Below are 17232 nucleotides of genomic sequence, written 5' to 3' on the forward strand. Positions count from 1 at the left end.
TGCGCACCGCGGTTAAGGATCGCCCCCTCCCCCCAAAGATAAGTTTCAATTTGCAAGGGTCCATTTTCAGCCAAGGTCATAGTTATAGTAAGATAAATGAAGGCTGGGAAACCCACAGCCTTGATCTGTCTTAATTAACTTAAAGATGGTCCCAGGCACAGTAACAAGAGTGGAAAGATGGTGATCTAATGGCTGGTCAATCTGCTTCGAAATCACTGTCCTTTTAGTGTATCCTTTGTATTGCACGTGCAGATTCGGGACCCAAATATAAAGGAATGTGTTTCAGGGTTTTATGTTTCTAAAGTCATTGTGATTTTGTTTTTATATGATGTTAACAAAGGAAGGATGGGATGATTTTTCTGTTCCCCGCCCACTCTTACTAAAATAATAAGTGTGGTACTTTTGTGCTATTGGAATGTGGGAAACTACAGTTTAGTGTAAAATCTGTATGTGTTTGAAGGAATGCTCCTGATATTTTTGAGAAATCACTAGATTTTAACCTGCGTCAGAGATACTATGAATTTTCTAACAATGAACAATTTCTCTTCTCCTCTCCTTCATTTTTTTTAAAGAGTATGTTTAGTTCCAATCGTCAGAAAATTTTGGAAAGAACGGAAATCTTAAACCAAGAATGGAAACAGCGAAGGATACAGCCTGTGCACATCCTGACTTCTGTGAGCTCATTGCGCGGGACCAGGGAGGTTGGTTAACTCACGCACTGTAGTAATTATCAGTGCATTCTGGTTTTTGCTGTTGCAATGTTGGTTGGTTATTGATAGGAAGTCATTCACCTCAGGATGTCCGTCTTTTTATTGCTCTTTCTTTTTCATGTGCAACTCTTAGTCGCTGCCTTAGGTAACACTCCTAGCTCTTCCTATAAGAGAGCTCTAGCGTTTAGCATATATTTTCACTGTTACCAGGTAGGTGCATAGATTTTTATGGGATTGTTGATTAAAAAAAACTGTTACGTTAAATACTCTTTAATGGCCTCATCATTTCATTGTTTAGAGCAAGGCTTTCTGACCCACGATTGTCTTTTTTCCTGCCCCTTAATATGAATTAGGTATGCTATAAGAAATGTCTCCTTTTCATTCATATTCGTGGACTAAGAAAGTTATTTATTATTTGAACGTTCAAATTCTAAGGCTCTCGAAGAATTTTTAAATTCAGTGTCAAGAGATCAGAAGTCCTTTTTTTACAGCATTTTCTAAAGGAAGGCGGTAGATCTTAATCTTATTTTCAAAAGAAGGCAATAAATGTATGGCGGATTTTATAATTAAAAGACACATAAAACACAGTGGCAGCAAAACGAAAAGAAAATGGCAGAAGCCTGGGGCACCTGGATGGCTCAGTTGGTTAAGTGTCCTACTCTTGATCTCAGCTCAGGTCTTGATCTCAGGGTTGTGAGTTCAAGCCCTGCATTGGGCTCCATGTGGAGCCTATTTAAAAAAAAAAACAAACAGAAAATGGCAGAAGCTGAAAAACCGTATCGGACCAGTCATTAGGGTTTTGGGTAAAGCACTGCAGTGTCCGTACCTGTCTATACGGGGAAACATGGTGTAGGAGGTGGAGTGCTATTGGAACGGGCACCCAAACGAGGAGGAAGAGTGCAGTTCGGAGTTTACGTTACACTGCTCAGTGGATAGTTGTTTCTCTGAGTGCCTAAACACAGAAAGCATCTAGACAGTGGGATCTAGTTTAAAATACGTTTTCACTTGAGGAAATGATACTTACAAAAAATTGTAGGAAGCAGTAATCGGCTAGCACAGGAGACACGCTGGTCTCAGAGATGTCAGTACTGTCACCGTAGCGTGGTCCTGTGATGACCGTGAGCATGCTCTGATGGTCTTGATGGCAACACGGGACTTCATGTGATTCTTTTCATTTATTAATTTTGTCAGGTGACAGCTCTTTAAAGCTTGGGCTTTCAGTTGTATAAATATATATCGTATTCTGCTAATACCTTCTGCATCATCTGGGACAGGTCAGGGCCTACATATTAGAGGTAAATGACTTTATTAATACACTAAACGTGAAAGGGATTCGTTCCTATGCTAGTCAGAATGTTCTCAAAAGGGAGAAGGATGGGGCTTCTAAGTAATTCTTTTGAAAGTTTTATCTGGTGACCTTTTGGAAATTTTGAGGGTAAAGGAAAAAGAAACCTTTTCTTGTTCTCCCCAGAGGAATAAAGCATAGAGATCTGGAGAATTAAGTAGGCACACATGGAATACTTACTTTTTGCCACCTATCACGACTCTTCAAAATGCCACCAAAAGCCCATCTTACATTTATAAGTAAAAGTTAACAGCAGTAATGATTTCTGGCAATGTGCTGGGTACTCTGCACACATGAACCTCCGTTAATCTTTGTGATAGTTATCTTAGGCCTTTTTCTCCCCCTGGACGAGGACACTGGGCCTTGGAAGACTAGTCAGTTTGCTTGCTCCACTGATCTGATACAGGCCCAGAAGAGCACACTTTGCTTAGACACACTAGGAAATGAGTAAAGGTCCTTGTTTCTGTACAACTTGAGTTGTTCATAATATAATTTTAAGTACAGTTCATTCGAATGAATATTTACGAATTTTGCTTTTAGTTTTGTCAAATGGAAAGAAATCATTGAATGTAAAGATAATCTAACTTTTTAATGTGAGTTTACGTGAGAAATTGTAAGAAGAAATTAGCATTGTAATAAGACAGAATTGTTTCTAAACTTAGTACCCCACGCAGGGTGAGGAAAACCATTTTCACAAAATAAGAGGGAATGGAGGGAAATCAGTCTCCGCCTCAGGAACTCAGTTTTTGTTGCATGGAACGGTGACCTGGTCAGGGCTGTTAGTTTTCGAGCTACTCTTGATAGCTGGTTCTGCTTCAGATGATTCATCGTTTACTTCTCCCACCTCCAACCCCCTTTAAAACCATCATCACTGACTTTTGGAAAGCTGAACTTTTATGTAGTTTGTGATAAGCTTTTTGGTGTTCTCACAATAAAAATAATAAAATTTTAGGATTGAAAAGGACTTTAATGATCTCTGTCTAGTCTCCTTATTTTGCAGATGAGGCTGTATCCTATTTTATTCTTCTTCAGTTTGAGCATTCCCAGCTGTATGTCGATTTCTTTTATATGCTTTAAAAGTTGGAGTCCGAAGTAGGTCAGAAGCAGGAGGATAAATAAAAGTTAGTGTGTTTTGCAAAGACTTTCCTAGTAGTAGGCTTGGCAGAAGTTCAGACTGCAGTGTTGGTCCAAACACCTAAAGTCTGTGGCTTTCAACATGGGGAAGTGCTGTTATAACATTGTTTTAATTAACTGCTTATTTTTATAAGCCAGTCCTTTGTAAGTGCTGTCTTCAGTTTAAATCCTTTGTGGTATGAGGACCGTTCAACGACAATTTTCAGTTTTTCACTCAAGTCTTATACTTTAATCCCTTCTGTGCGTGTAAAGTAGATGTGCTCAGTTTTAAAATGACTGGTTTTTATCTAGGTTGTTTTAGTGAAGAATGTCTGACAAAGGTCGCACTCCCTGATCTAACGGAGTGGCCGCTGTAGACACTGACTTCAGATCAAGGAGCCCTGCAGTTGAACTTAGAGACACCCTGTCTGTAATATAGTGTATTCTTCATGTGTGTTTCTAAGATACTTGTGGGTATTTATTTTTTGGTGTTGAGGTTACAGAACCTAATCAGTGTTGCCCATAAATTTTTATACAGAATATGTCAATATTTTTCTTTTTAAAAATACTCCTGAATTCTTGAAGACAGTGGCAGTGTGTTTTATGTTTATTTCCTTTGCTCTTCAGTCAATCTCTTTAAGGAGCAGTCACCTTAATATCACTAAGTGATAAGCACAGACCAAGGGATGCACACCGTATTGACAGAGTATGTGGCCGTTTATAAAAACCATTGCTTCTAGTTGACTTTCGTTATGTTGTCTTACCAGTAAAAAATTTTATCTTCTGTAAGTCTTCACTGTTCTTCAGTGTGTCTGTTTTTCCAGTTTTACTGAAGAAACTGGTTTTGGAGTTACTCTCGTAGTTCTTATGAGTGCATTTCATTTTGTACATTTGTCCATTTCCTGCTAAAAACCAGATGGCACTTTCCTTCATTGATTCTTCATATCAAGATTTTTATTACCTGTGTGTATTATGTCTGAAAGAGAGGCTTGCTCAAATGATGTCTGTCTTGTAGGCAAGTGGTTTGATTGGTTTAGTAATTTAAAAATACCCTGCCAGTATGCATTTCTAGATTCCCAGGAGAATTTAATGTTCTTGTAGGAATTTTGTGTCTTGTTTACTAATGAAAATAGAATTTTTAGTGTATATTTAAATGTGGGGCTTCTTCAGGATGCCTAACACAGCAGCATCATTAGAAAGACATCATAGTCCTCTCATTTATGAAGAATTAAAACATTTTAATACATCCAGGTTTGATCCTCCAAGTAATATTTGAAGTGACTATGAGTTCATCATCTATCATTTGATATTTGCAAATTTTTTTGTGGGAGTGGTAGAGAGGCTTCTATCAAAATAACAGAATGTAAGTTCTTTTATATGTTTGCAGTTAGGACTTATTATTTTTATTGAAGGAGAAAGGATAACATTGTCTCGTTTACATGTAAACACTTGATTGCAGTGTTTGACTCCTAATGGACTTTCCTCAGTTAATTGTAAATAGAAATTTGTTACTATTTGCAAAGAAAAAATAATACACTAGTGTACCCAATATATAATTTAGTGCTCTTAAATACACTGTCAACTTTCAATATAGTTACGTGCTTGCTTTTCTTTGTAAATTTCAGGATTGTAGAACCAGTAGGTGTAGATTCTCATGAGCCATTTGAGCAAATATGGCAGGGAGCCAGGTCATTTTTCTCATGTCTTAGAGATAAATGGATGGTTCTTAGTCTGAACACAGCCATCCTTTCTTGGAAACTAGTTCCTTGAGGCACCAAGTTGCTTACTGTAGCTCTTTGCCTTTCTTTAACCATTTATTGGTATTTATTTGGAGAGTTGAGTCCTGTGTTAACCCTGCCCGTCCTTCCCACCCACATAACTTTTCAAATCACTGTAGCCTTAGCTTCCTTTCTGGCTTTCTCTAGGCTGAAATAGAGGGAACATTTCTTACATGACCATAAAAGGAGGCTTTCCTTTTTTTTTTTTTTGAAAGGAACTGATGTTGTACATGTTCTATGCTTTTCCAAGAGGTCATTTAAAAAAAATAAAGGTCACTTATGATGTTTGCGGTTATATATCACTGTCATATTAAATATATATCCTATACTTGATGTCTGAGTTTATTTTTTAAACTTAAGATTCTGTATTTGACATTTGTAAATTTTTCAAAAATGTCAAATGTTTATTTTGTACACCTAATAAACCAGCAGAAGTCGCTTTTAATTTGCTGTTTTTCTCCTCGAACATTGTGTATATAGTTGGTGTTTTACATACACGGATAGTCAGCTGTTTGACAACAAAGATCAAGATCATTGATCAAGATCAAAGATCACTGATCTGCAAAGATCAGTTCTTTTCCCAAAATGCAAAACCAAAGTTTGACAGCTACTTTAAGAATAGATTGAACCAGAGGAAATGATTGTTTAGCCTGCATTGTTAAAAATTGTTTATTGCTCTGAAGAAATAAAATTTTATTAGACCTAGAACTTCTAGAATAACATGGATTGACTTAAACTTACTGCTTAGGATTCTGCTTTATCTTCTCTGACTGGATTTTGTAGAAGAATGTTACCGGAGTACCGTTTGGGGAGGGTTGGGCAGATTTCATGAGCTACCTTGTATTGATTGATGCAGTTTTATACCAGGTCATGTGAATATCTGTTGGGTTAATGAAACTGTAATTGTTCTCTTCAGCTGAAAGGCCATCATTGCAAAATGACTCTTGAGAATTCAGATTACACTGAAATATATAAAATAGAAGGCAGAAGTTCCTGTAGTGTAACCCCTATGATTTTTTAAATTTCTCATCTCTTTTTCTACATATAACATATTAATAATGATAATATATATTGTATTTCGAATGATTACTGCCCAGATAAAATGTGCCTGCCAATTTGGGTCATCACTTAAAAAAAAATTTTTTTTGTGAGTATAGTTTACACACCCTGTTACATTAGTTTCAGGTGTAGGACATAGTGATTCAGTTTCTCTGCACCTCGTGCTGTGCTCACAAGTGTTTACACCATCTGTCACCATACACTGTGTCAGTACTATTGATGATATTCCTTAGGCTGTGCCTTTTATTTTTTTAAATTAATTAATTAATTTGAGAGAGAGCGTGTGAGAGCGCGAGAGTACACGGTGGGGAGGAGCAGAGGGAGAGGAAGAGAGAGAATCTCAAGAAGACTCCCTGTCAAGTGCGGAGCCCAAACGGGCTCCAGCCCACGACCCTGAGATCGTGACCTGAGCCGAAGCCAAGAGTCGGCTGCTCAGCCAACTGAGCCACCCAGGTGCCCCTGCTGTGCCTTTTGTTCCTGTGACTTAGTCCTTCCCTAACTGGAAACTCTGTCTCACTCCCCTCCCCCATTTTGCCCATCTCCCCACCCCCTGCATTTTGGGCCATCACTCTGCGGCCTCTGTCCAGGTCCTCAGTCTCTAAGAACGCAGTGCTTGATACTGCGAATATACCATCGTTTACTGCCCTGTTAATAGAGGCACATGTAGGTTTTTATTTTTGTACTTTTGCAGCTAGTATTTCGGTCAATACCCTTCATCTACATCTTTGTATCTTTGAGTAATTTTTTAGGAGAAGTTCCTGGAAATAAAATGACTTTGTCAAGAGGATATGCATATTTAAATTTTTATGGATATCACCACAGTGTTCCCCCCAAAGATTTTCCATCTGTACCCCACCAGCTGTTCGTGTTAGTGTCTGTTTATCTCTGTTCCCAACGCATAATATCGGTCTCTTGGATCTTTGTCAGTGTGATAGTTAAAAAGTTATTAGTTTGTTTGCTTTTCATTACTCGAGGTATAAAAGTTTCTGTTGTTTGTTTATATTTCATAATTGGCTGTTAGGTGTTGGATATGTTAAAATTAAGTTGGACTGTTTCTTAGGATTTTTAAGGACTTTTGTATATTATTAAATATTCATTTTTATATCATGTTTTACAGATCCTCCCATTTTGATGTTATTTCTGGTATATTTTGATTTGTAGAAGTTTTAAATGTTTACATAGTCAAATTAGAATTTCTTTTGATTTCTGTGTTTCTAAAGGCTCAGATGTAAAGATTATATACATTACCTTTCCATCTTCGTTTAGTTGTTTTCACTTATCAGGAATTTTCTTTGGTATAAACATGAAATGTTTATAAACATAAAATTTTATAAACATAAAAATGAATGGGGATTTGGTTTTTAGTATTTTTCTATTTATCTTTCTAGTTGTTGCAACACTGCTTAGTAAATAGCAGTTAGAAATAGCAGTTAGAAATCTTTTCTGCAAAAATTATCAGACTTGGCTGACCTGATCGGTGGTCCCCAGTCTACCCCCTGAGCAGATCTACCCCCTGAGCCCGGACTTGGTGCCTCCCCTCAGAGGCCATGGCCTGGTGCCGTCATTGGCTCTCTCCACAGTAATTCGCACTGCTCCTGCCCTGTCGCTGTCAGCCCACGCGGCTCCTGGAAGCGCGGCTTCAGAACCAGCACGCTGCTGCGCTTAACGGAAACCAGGGGCTCCAGTAGTACTCGGTCTTCCATTTCTTAGTTTCTGCTTTCTTTTGTTTTTGTCTTTGTTTTTTTCAGGGACAGAAATAATCCTATTTCCCACTCATAGGACTATTCTTGAATTAGGTGTTTGAGTTTGCGTGGCTCCAGTTAGCTGCTTCATGTGCCTTTTGGGTGTTTTGTAGTTTCACCAAAATTAGCGTATTAGCTATCGTTCAGTTTCTGGTTTCCAGTTATTTTAGCAAAACTGCAGATTATGGGGAGCGATTTAATACAGCCCCTTCTGACCCCAGACTGCAGTGGGTTTTCCCTGTGCGTTGGGTTTTAATAGAATTAACTAGGTTGATATGTTTATGGTTGCTTTCATTCGGGATTAGGCTTTTGAAATTAGGATGCAGGGAAGAGTTTTAAGGGTCTAAAGTTCCTGAAATTGCGTTCCAAATGTTCTGCGTTCTATGTTAAATGCATGTGTGCGTGTGTGGGGGGGGTTTCCTCCTGATAAGAAGTGTAAGAACTGACACTTCGAGGATGCTATCTTTCTGTAACGTGTAAGTGAACTCAGAAGCAAGAGCCCTGTGTTGCAGGTAGTTTCTTCCTCCAATCTGGGATGGCTCTGTAACATATTTAACAACAAAAATGGAAATAATTTACAATTTGGTTATGAGCCACTCTTTGATTCCTTAGCTCCAACACCCTTGATTAGCTGCTTGTATTAAATATGTCTGTGTCATGATCTGATGAGGAATTTTTCTTCCTGGTTTTTATTTCTGACCATCTTCCGCTGGAGCCTCTCGTGTCTTGTACTCTCCCCTTCTCCTAATCAGCCTCCAAAACCTGGTTAGGAACTCATTCTGTCTAGCTTCTTTTGATCCAAACTTGGTAGTTACTCATTCCAGTTTTTTTCCTTGGGACTTCTTCAAATAAAAGCAGTCTGAAATTAAATTATATACACTATCATTTTCGCCAGAAGGGCTAGCTTAAGATTTGGCTGTGTTATCTTTTCTCTCCTGTGATTTTGAGGAATAGAGGCAGTTTCAGAAATCATCCTCTGCTTTTCTCTAGAGTTTAGGTGGCAGTTGATGCCTTCTTTCCTTACCCCTTAGGTGTAAGATGGTTCCTTACTGTTTTTCCTTGGAAAGGCTGAAGAATACTAGACAGTATCAACAGTTCATTGTGTCTCTGGCATGAATTAAATGGACCAACCAGTATCCAAGAATATTTTTAACTTGGCTAACTGACTGTATTTTTTTCCCCCCGCTATACGGAAGTTGGACTTCACCCTTCTGATGTTAAAGATTGTTCAGAGACCAGATGGCCATGGCTATTTTCCTTGGGGATGTCCCACTGTAACATGGGGAGTCATACCTACCTCGTAGGGTAGCGGTGGATTTTAAAGAAGTTAACTTTGGTAAAGTCTCTAGCACAGTGCCTGGCACATAGTAGGGTGTGTTAATTTCTTTCCCTTCCCTGCAGGCCATTCACCTGCTCTTCCCTCTACGATTTTCCATAACACAGTTTTTACTTGGAACCAGCCTTCTGCCAAGAGTCTCAGTTTGGTTGTGTACTCCTACAACTACTATTTTTGGCTTGACTTCCCTCTCCAGCTCCCAGTGGTCCAGCCACACAGTCGCCTATTGTACCAGCTGGTTGATGTAAGTCTATCCATCCTCAGAGGAACCCGGTCACTTACCAGTAAGCTGTGTTTCTCTGAAAATGTAGCATCCTTGATAACTAATAGAGTTTTTTTTTCCTTCTTTACCATTGATGATGAATCACCTGTAATGACTTCCTTGTGTGATCCTCAAGTAGGAACGAGAAGTGGAGAATTTTATTTGTTGATGTAGGTCTCCTAGTGAGTTCCTGAGTCCAGGACAGTTGACTGATCAGGTAAAATGCTTTGGAGACCCATGAGGTCAAAATCCTTTTCAGTATTCTGAGTGATTTGAGACTTAATTACATAAACTGTCAAGGATGATACATTTTCAAAGAAAAAAAAGTTACTGGTAAGTAACTGGAATTTTTTGAGTAATTTTCCTGTTAAGTCAATAAATAAGAATTCCCAAACTTGTTTTACCAACAAATGCTTTTGCATTTGAATATTATTTTATAAATGAAGGAATATGGTTATTAGTTAAGGTTAATAGTTAAGGAACGGGTTAGGTTTCTAGAGATACTATACAGATAATGAGGTGGGTGTAAGCCTTCAATTTTCTAAGTAGGTGCTCTCTTAGCTTTAAAGAGAAATTGGAGTGAAATCTCCATTAGGCAAAATCAGCAAATGTAGTCTGTTCATTCCAGAAACATTTTTTGAGTGCCTACTCTTTTTTGAGACACTGTGCTGAGTATCATTGCGAGACAGAAGTAAAACCTCACTGTCTCAGCTGCTTTTGCCCTCAGAGAGCTGATTTCTGGCCCCTTGGTGACTCTCATAGGTCTCAGGGTTGAGATGATGGGTTCTGACAGAGGTGTGAGGTTGGAGGTAGTTCTTAGTGCTGCAGCCTTGGCCTTCATACTTGTGTGCTTCTCTGAGTTCTTTCTGTTCGGGGGAAAGGTCAGTGGACCTCATTCAGTAGATTCAGAGCATTTTCTGTATCCTTAGAGCAAACAGATGAAGCAAAGTCCCTCCTATCTGGTAGTTGAATGGAATATTAAGCTGTCTAGCCTTAAGTACGACCTTGGGTTCAGATGTTAAGTAAAGCAGGTGGATAAGTCAGAGTTGGAGAGGCAAGACGCTCTCCCTCACCCCCACCAAGCTCTGAAGGAGGCTAATCGTCAGAATTAAAGCCACGGTATTAATTTACTTCCCTGTACAACAAAACCCCAAAACTCTATACTTTTTTTGGTAAGAAATTACAATTACTTTGTACTTAAAATCCCCGGACAGTGTATAATACTTGATTCAGTCATTATGAGTGCTCCTGGCCCCACAGTTAGGCTGGGAGGAGCAGAGGTGACTTGGTAGTAATAGGACTAAGAGGAGGGCCTAGGGGAGGGGGCGTCTCTGGGGCAGCAGCCCGTGCACAGCTGTGCTTGGTCTCCGACCCTGCGAGCATCTCAAGGGCAGGAGGGCAGCACAGAGATGAGGCATGTGGGTGTCGGAGTCAGACTTAGGCTTCCATCCTGGCTTGGTAACTTCCTCCCTTGCTGACTAGGCGGGATATTTAACTTCGTGAGCCTCAGTCTCCTCCTTGTTTGTGAGGTTGTGACCCTGGAGGCTGAGAGGAGCAGTGGTTACGATGATGTATACAAAGCACTTAGCACAGTGCCTGCAACACAGTACGTGCTCAATAAATGTTAACTGCTGTTATTATTGGGTTATTGGACGGATGGATGAAGAACCGTATCCGAGATCAGAGTGCGGAACAGGGAGGGATGGTGGCTCTGGAGTATTAGTGAACTGTTCACACCTTCTCATTTACTTGAGCTATGAGCTTTCTAGTATTATTATCTTTATCTTGGCCCTTTTGGAAAGCAAATTAATGGATTAATCACTGTCACAGTTCTTTCTAACTACTCTTATCTTTAAACCTTCACTTCCACCAGGAAGGAACTATTTTCTGCTGCAGTGACTGTGACCATTGCAAGATTGTCCCCCTGGCCTGATGAGACGCTGAGGGCCAGGTGTGGCCTGTAAGCCAAAGATTTTCACTGTAATTTCACCAGCTCTAGTCCTGCTATTTTTAAGACCTCTCAAATAAAAATTAAGCCTTTAATAATTATGCGTGTGTATATATATGATTTTTTGTTTCATTTTATTCCTTCAATTCTTCTTTTTTGCTCTGTTTTCACTGATTGTAGATTATGAATAGATGTCCAAGGGTATTTTTGAGAAGGTTCTTGGAAGCCTGATAATTGGGTAATGGTACTCTAAGAAAAGCTGGATTCCTAGACAGGCTAGAAAGTGCTGTGGTCACTTGGGCACAATTTTTACCGTATTTCATAGAATCAAAGATGCAAAATTTTGAACATTTTAACATCTGAAGCTAGAATGCATCTTAGAATTGCTGTGATAAGAAAGCATTACGTTACAGTTTAACTGGCAACATTATTTTCTCACTGATGCAGAAAGTAATGGAATGCCTTGAAATTGAGGTCATCACAGGTTGGATGAAATACGGTATTTCAAGAGAGTAGATGCACTTAAACATTCTAAACATATGGGATCGGGGCAGTATGTGTAGTGGGTAAGAGCAGAGGCTCCAGAGTCAGACTTTCTTTCTGGGTTTAAAATTCTAGCCCTACCTAATGGATGACTTTGGGCCAGTTACTTAACCTTTTTTTCACCTGAGTTTTCTCACCTGTAAAATGGGGACTAAGAATTAGTCCTCATCTTACAGTGTTGTCATGAGGACAAAATATGGTAAGACCTGTAATGTGTTTAAAATAGTGCCTCGCACATAGAAAGTGCTTAATAATATTAGTTATTAATTTAGAGATTATACTTTTACAGAATGGATATGAGCTTCTTTTGTTGTGATTGAAACTCAGATCTGTTATTACCCTTCATCTTTGTTTATCATCTGGTAATATCAGCAAATGATGCTTGGGTTTTTTTTAAAGGGAAGATAAAGATAAGAAAGGTGAACCTAAGAGTTTCCATATTCTTATTAAGTGAGATTTAAGAGGCATGTCTGGTATATATAATATTATTCATGTGGTTGAGATGTAAAAGAAATTAAGCATTGAGCTAGGAAATTTATAGTGAGTTAACCTGAGGCTAGCAAATATGGTTTTTGATTCTGATTGATACTGGTAAGTATGAGAAGGGTTCTTGGAAACTTTTGAAAATTTGCAAAATCTGAAGCATTTTTTTCACCCTAAGTAAAAGAAAGTAAGAAGGAGAGAATCCCTCATGGTTTTTAGGAACCTTGTTGTCTTAGGTAAAGGAATTTCCTTTTCAAAATTATCTTAAGTGGGCAGTGTCCCTTTGTAATATGTTGACAGCTTAAGGTCGTCCTTTAATTCTTATGAGTCAATTTTATTTTTTCTGTTCTAGTGTTCAGTGACCAGTGACTTGGATTTTCCAACACAAGTCATCCCATTAAAGACTCTGAATGCGGTTGCTTCAGTCCCCATAATGTATTCGTGGTCTCCCCTACAGCAGAATTTTATGGTATGTAAATCATGCGTCATCTGCTTACTTGATAATCACTTATTTTAAGTAAAACACAATTTTCTTGTCAAGGTGAATCAAGAATAATATAAGTAAAAAAAGTTATTGAAATGATAACACTCAGTGATTTTTTTTTAAACTGACATATATATATATTTATGTATATATATATTTATATATATTTTTTAAAGATTTTATTTATTTATTTGACAGAGACACAGTGAGAGAGGGAACACAAGCAGGGGGAGTGGGAGAGGAAGAAGCAGGCTCCCAGTGGAGCAGGGAGCCCGATGTGGGGCTCGATCCCAGGATTCTGGGATCACACCCTGAGCCGAAGGCAGATGCTTAACGACTGAGCCACCCAGGTGCCCCCCCCATACATATTTTAATAAGCCTTTGTGGTGGTGGTCTTTTTTCTAGAGTTTCCTAGTTAAAATATTCTCTAAAGGAAAAGTGTTAAGCGGAAATCCTACCTGGGATTAAAAATATGTTTAAAAGATGAAGCTTATAGTTCTTATGCTTGAAAAGGTCAGTCAGTATTCTGTAATTTCAGTCTGATTTAGAGGTTTTGTTAATTGAGAACTTTTTATTGAAACAGTTTTAGACAGCATGTTATTAAATGATAATGTACATTATGAAATATTCTCAAGGCTTATAAAACACAAACTTCAGCATATTTCCACAGATAACACTGGCCCAATAGCTTTTGTAATGAAATGCTGGTATTTAATTCTTTATAGAAGTAGGATGAAGGAAGGTGAAATGAGAGAAATTTGAGTGTGCATTCTTGTGTTAAGTAAAAAATACATAGTTTTATTATTTACTTGATATGTAAAAGAAGCTAAAAATGTTGATAGGAGTCCTTGATGAGCCTGCTTTAGGGAATTGCTTACTAGGTTTTTTTTTTTTTTTAAGTAGACTTCATGCCCAACGTGGGGCTTGAACTCAAAACCCTGAAATCAAGAGTAATGTGCTCTACCAACTAGGTCAGCCATGCACCTTGATTTTTTTTTTTTTTTTAAAGATGTTTCTTATATCTTTAGTAACTTAAAGATTTCACAGTGGGAGATTAAAGACAAACTTCAGATACTCTTCTCTAATTGCCTCGTGTGTATAAGGCTTCATGCAGAAACATTTAGTTTAAGAATTATATTGCAAGAGTGTAATGGGAGATTTCATATTTTCTTAGACTAAACTTCTGAAAGGATATAGTGTTTAGAGTTGTCAGTATTATTTAGAATTATCCATGGGTTTTGCTGGTCAATGACCAAGGCAAATTAGGCAGACTATCTTTATTATGGTTAGGATATGTTTTGGGGAGCAAAGCTTACACGATACAGTTAGGAAGACAGAAGAGGCAAGTGTGACTTAATTTTGGCTTTTATCCAGAAATATTAACACTCCTAGTTTAAATGGGATTAGTGAAAGTGAGATGTGGTGCAAACTGGACTCTTTAGTTGTTCGTAAGTTTGGCTCTGGATAGATCAGTGCATTAAAATCTAAATTTTAATTTTGTATCCCTTATGTACTTTCTCTCCCAATTTCCGTTTTCTCTGTTCGTCTAAGATTCTGTTGTCTTTCTGAACTTTGCAGTTGTCCTAAACTTGTTACCTGGGGATTAGTTGAGATTTTCCCCTTCTCTTCGTTTTTCCCGCCTGCTGCTATGTGACAGTCCCATGCGTGTCTCGTGGCCTTTTCTTGGTGTATTCTTGGCTGTCGATCGTGCTCCCTGTCTGAGGCTCCTACACTGGCCGCAACTGCCCTGTCCTCCTCTCCTCCTAGCCAGTCCACTCTGTTTATCAAAATTATCCTTCTAAAATTCTCTTTTTAACCTGTCCTCACTTTAGTCTCTTTAAATATGGACTTTAGAATTCTCTAGTCTTGATCTATGATTACTGTCTTTTTTATCCTTCGTTGAAGATTCTCTCCCTCCCATGCATGTGTGCTTCCAGTCTCTTGTGTTCTTAAATTCTCCCTTCTCCCGAACTTTTCTTGGATCGGCTCTCCCTGCTAAGTTAGTGCCTTCTTTTTCCCTTGTTGTCTTCCAAGCCTTCATAAACTCATCTCTCTTCCTGCTTAGCATGATCAGCTTTGATAGGCATCTTGTTCCTCTCAGCATTGAAATACTGTATGTAATTGTAGAATGTTCTTATTTTATGTAGAAGAGCAAATTGTTTTGGCATAAACTTTATGATGCTCTATTTTACATCCCCTAGATTTTTATCATATTGAAGGTCTCTGAATAGCTAGATCATCAAGTGACGTTTAGAAATCCTTATGTTATTATCTTCTGTTGTACGGCTATTTTAAGTGGTTTTGATAAACCATATTCCATTGATTCAGAGACACTGGGTGTGTCTTAAAATTGATTGGTCATGTGGTAATATGCAATACTTTTTCTTTTCTTGAGGTGCAGAAAATAATGGTAAATTTTAATGATTGATGACATGTTAGATTAGGTGAATAGGTATTTTTTCTTAATTTTTTTCCCTATAAACAGTTTGATTTCTGAGGTAATTCTTATTGGTGGGAGGGGTCTTTATTTTATGTTTTAGAGTTTGCGGTCTGTTAGTTAGATCTGGGGAGCTGGGTAGAGACATCTACTTGGGAAAAATCGTATTTTACACCACATTGACTTAAAAAATATTTTGATATTTAGGATAAGCCTGCTTTTAAAATACATTTTTTTATTTTTAGGTGGAAGATGAAACTGTTTTGCATAACATTCCTTACATGGGGGATGAAGTCTTAGACCAGGATGGGACTTTCATTGAAGAACTCATAAAAAATTATGATGGAAAAGTACATGGGGATAGAGGTGAGCCCTGTGTTTATTCTCTTGGTAAAAGGGGCCAAAGAATCGAGATATTTTGAATTTTTTAAGCATCGGTATGAAAAAGATTTTTCTTTAATATCAAAAGTAAGTTTTTTGCTGGCCTGGCCTGGGCCTGTTTTCAAGGCTAAACATTTTAATGTTTTCTCTATTTTTAAAAATGATGCATAGTTGGTTATAACTTTAATTATAATGCCAGTAACATGTAAATTAAATAGAGTTGTTTGAGTATTTGTAGATTTTAAGATTGCTTCACAGTAGAATTAGGGTCAGGGCCCTGCTTGTGTGATGCATGGGCTCCAGAAGGCCCTGTGCGCAGAAGGACGCCCCACTAAGCTGCCTCAGGACCTGTGCTTTTGTCCCTGTGACCACCGCTTCTGTGCTTCCCATCCCGGAGAACCCACAACAGTAGTCTGGCAGGAGGGTAGTGCGTGTAACATCATCACCGTCCTTTCTCTCGGGAAGAGTTATTGGGAGGAGGGTGAGGCCACAGTTAGTTTCTAGAGAATCAGGTTTGAGTAGCGGGCACTGGAAACTTGTGGGGGATGGTGTGATTAAAGAGAAAATGACAGGTGTTGAAGAGAAATTCTTCTTAAGTTTGCCTCAGGTCGGTCTTGAAAATGATCTCCCGCCTCATTTTAACAACAGTGTTCTAGTGCTAATTAATAGGCCCCGGCTGTTTCTTCCAGGTTAGAAAAGGCGTACGTTAACTTTTGTCATCACCACTTTCCTCTGTGTATTTCTGACATTTGACTTGATGAATTTCAGAATGTGGGTTTATAAATGATGAAATTTTTGTGGAGTTGGTGAATGCTCTTGGTCAGTACAATGATGATGATGATGATGATGATGGAGACGATCCTGATGAAAGAGAAGAAAAACAGAAAGATCTAGAGGAGAACAGAGATGGTAGGTTTGTGTGTGGCCATGACAGCATTTTTCAAAAACGATAGAGTATAGACAGATATTAATTCCTTCTTTCTTTTTCTTTTTTTTTTTCTGAAATATCGTATCAATGGTAATAGAATCAAAATAAGAATATCATTTGTAACATTTCATCCTGTACTTGGACGTCTTTATTTCCTTTGGCTAACAAACGAACGTACTCTGTTTTGGGCATTTTGCTGGGCAATCATCATAATCATCGTTATGATATAACCTGTTGATCATGGACTACGTACAAGGAGTGGGTGCCAGTCACTCTCTGAGCAACACAAGGTGGCTGTTAGCATCAGATCTATTTTATAGTTGAAGAGACAGGCTTAGTGCAGTTAAGGAACTTACTTAAGATTACACTCTTGGGAAACACCAGAACCCAGAACACTGCGATGGTAACCTCTCTGACTCGAGAGCCCATGCTTTTAACCCCTGCACGAGTGATGGCTTATCAGAAACACAGAGGACCCCAAACCGGAGCCCATAGTTGGTGGAGACTTGGCAGAGTGCGTTATTAAATGGCATAGAAGAATGTGGGGAATAACTGCAGTCTGGAAGAGGCATAATGGTTGTGTAACAGGCAGTGATCACATGGCTCCTCTCCTTCGTTTTACGATGAAGATCAGACCCCAGTGGACCGTGGCCAGGCAGGGTCACAGACCCGGTCAGTAGCAG

At 38.5% G+C, this 17232-nt stretch overlaps 1 protein-coding gene across 13 annotated transcripts in view; it reads left to right on the top strand.

Annotated features, from left to right (window-relative positions):
• The window catches only part of EZH2 (enhancer of zeste 2 polycomb repressive complex 2 subunit), a 64996-nt gene that overhangs the window by 26090 nt on the left and 21674 nt on the right, over window positions 1-17232 (top strand). For 6 of the 13 annotated variants that reach the window (XM_045792406.2, XM_045792404.2, XM_045792403.2 and 3 more), the window contains 4 exons: window positions 573-701; window positions 12672-12788; window positions 15486-15606; window positions 16390-16530. In XM_045792406.2, the coding sequence (XP_045648362.1) occupies window positions 573-701; window positions 12672-12788; window positions 15486-15606; window positions 16390-16530 (508 nt within the window). Of the gene's footprint in view, window positions 1-572; window positions 702-9148; window positions 9328-12671; window positions 12789-15485; window positions 15607-16389; window positions 16531-17232 lie in introns of all 13 variants that reach the window. The other 7 variants (XM_045792401.2, XM_045792407.2, XM_045792410.2 and 4 more) reach the window with 5 other exon arrangements.

This window comes from Ursus americanus, chromosome 3, assembly GCF_024610735.1.
Source record: "Ursus americanus isolate L20-20 chromosome 3, mUrsAme1.1.p, whole genome shotgun sequence".
Classification (NCBI taxonomy): domain Eukaryota; kingdom Metazoa; phylum Chordata; class Mammalia; order Carnivora; family Ursidae; genus Ursus; species Ursus americanus.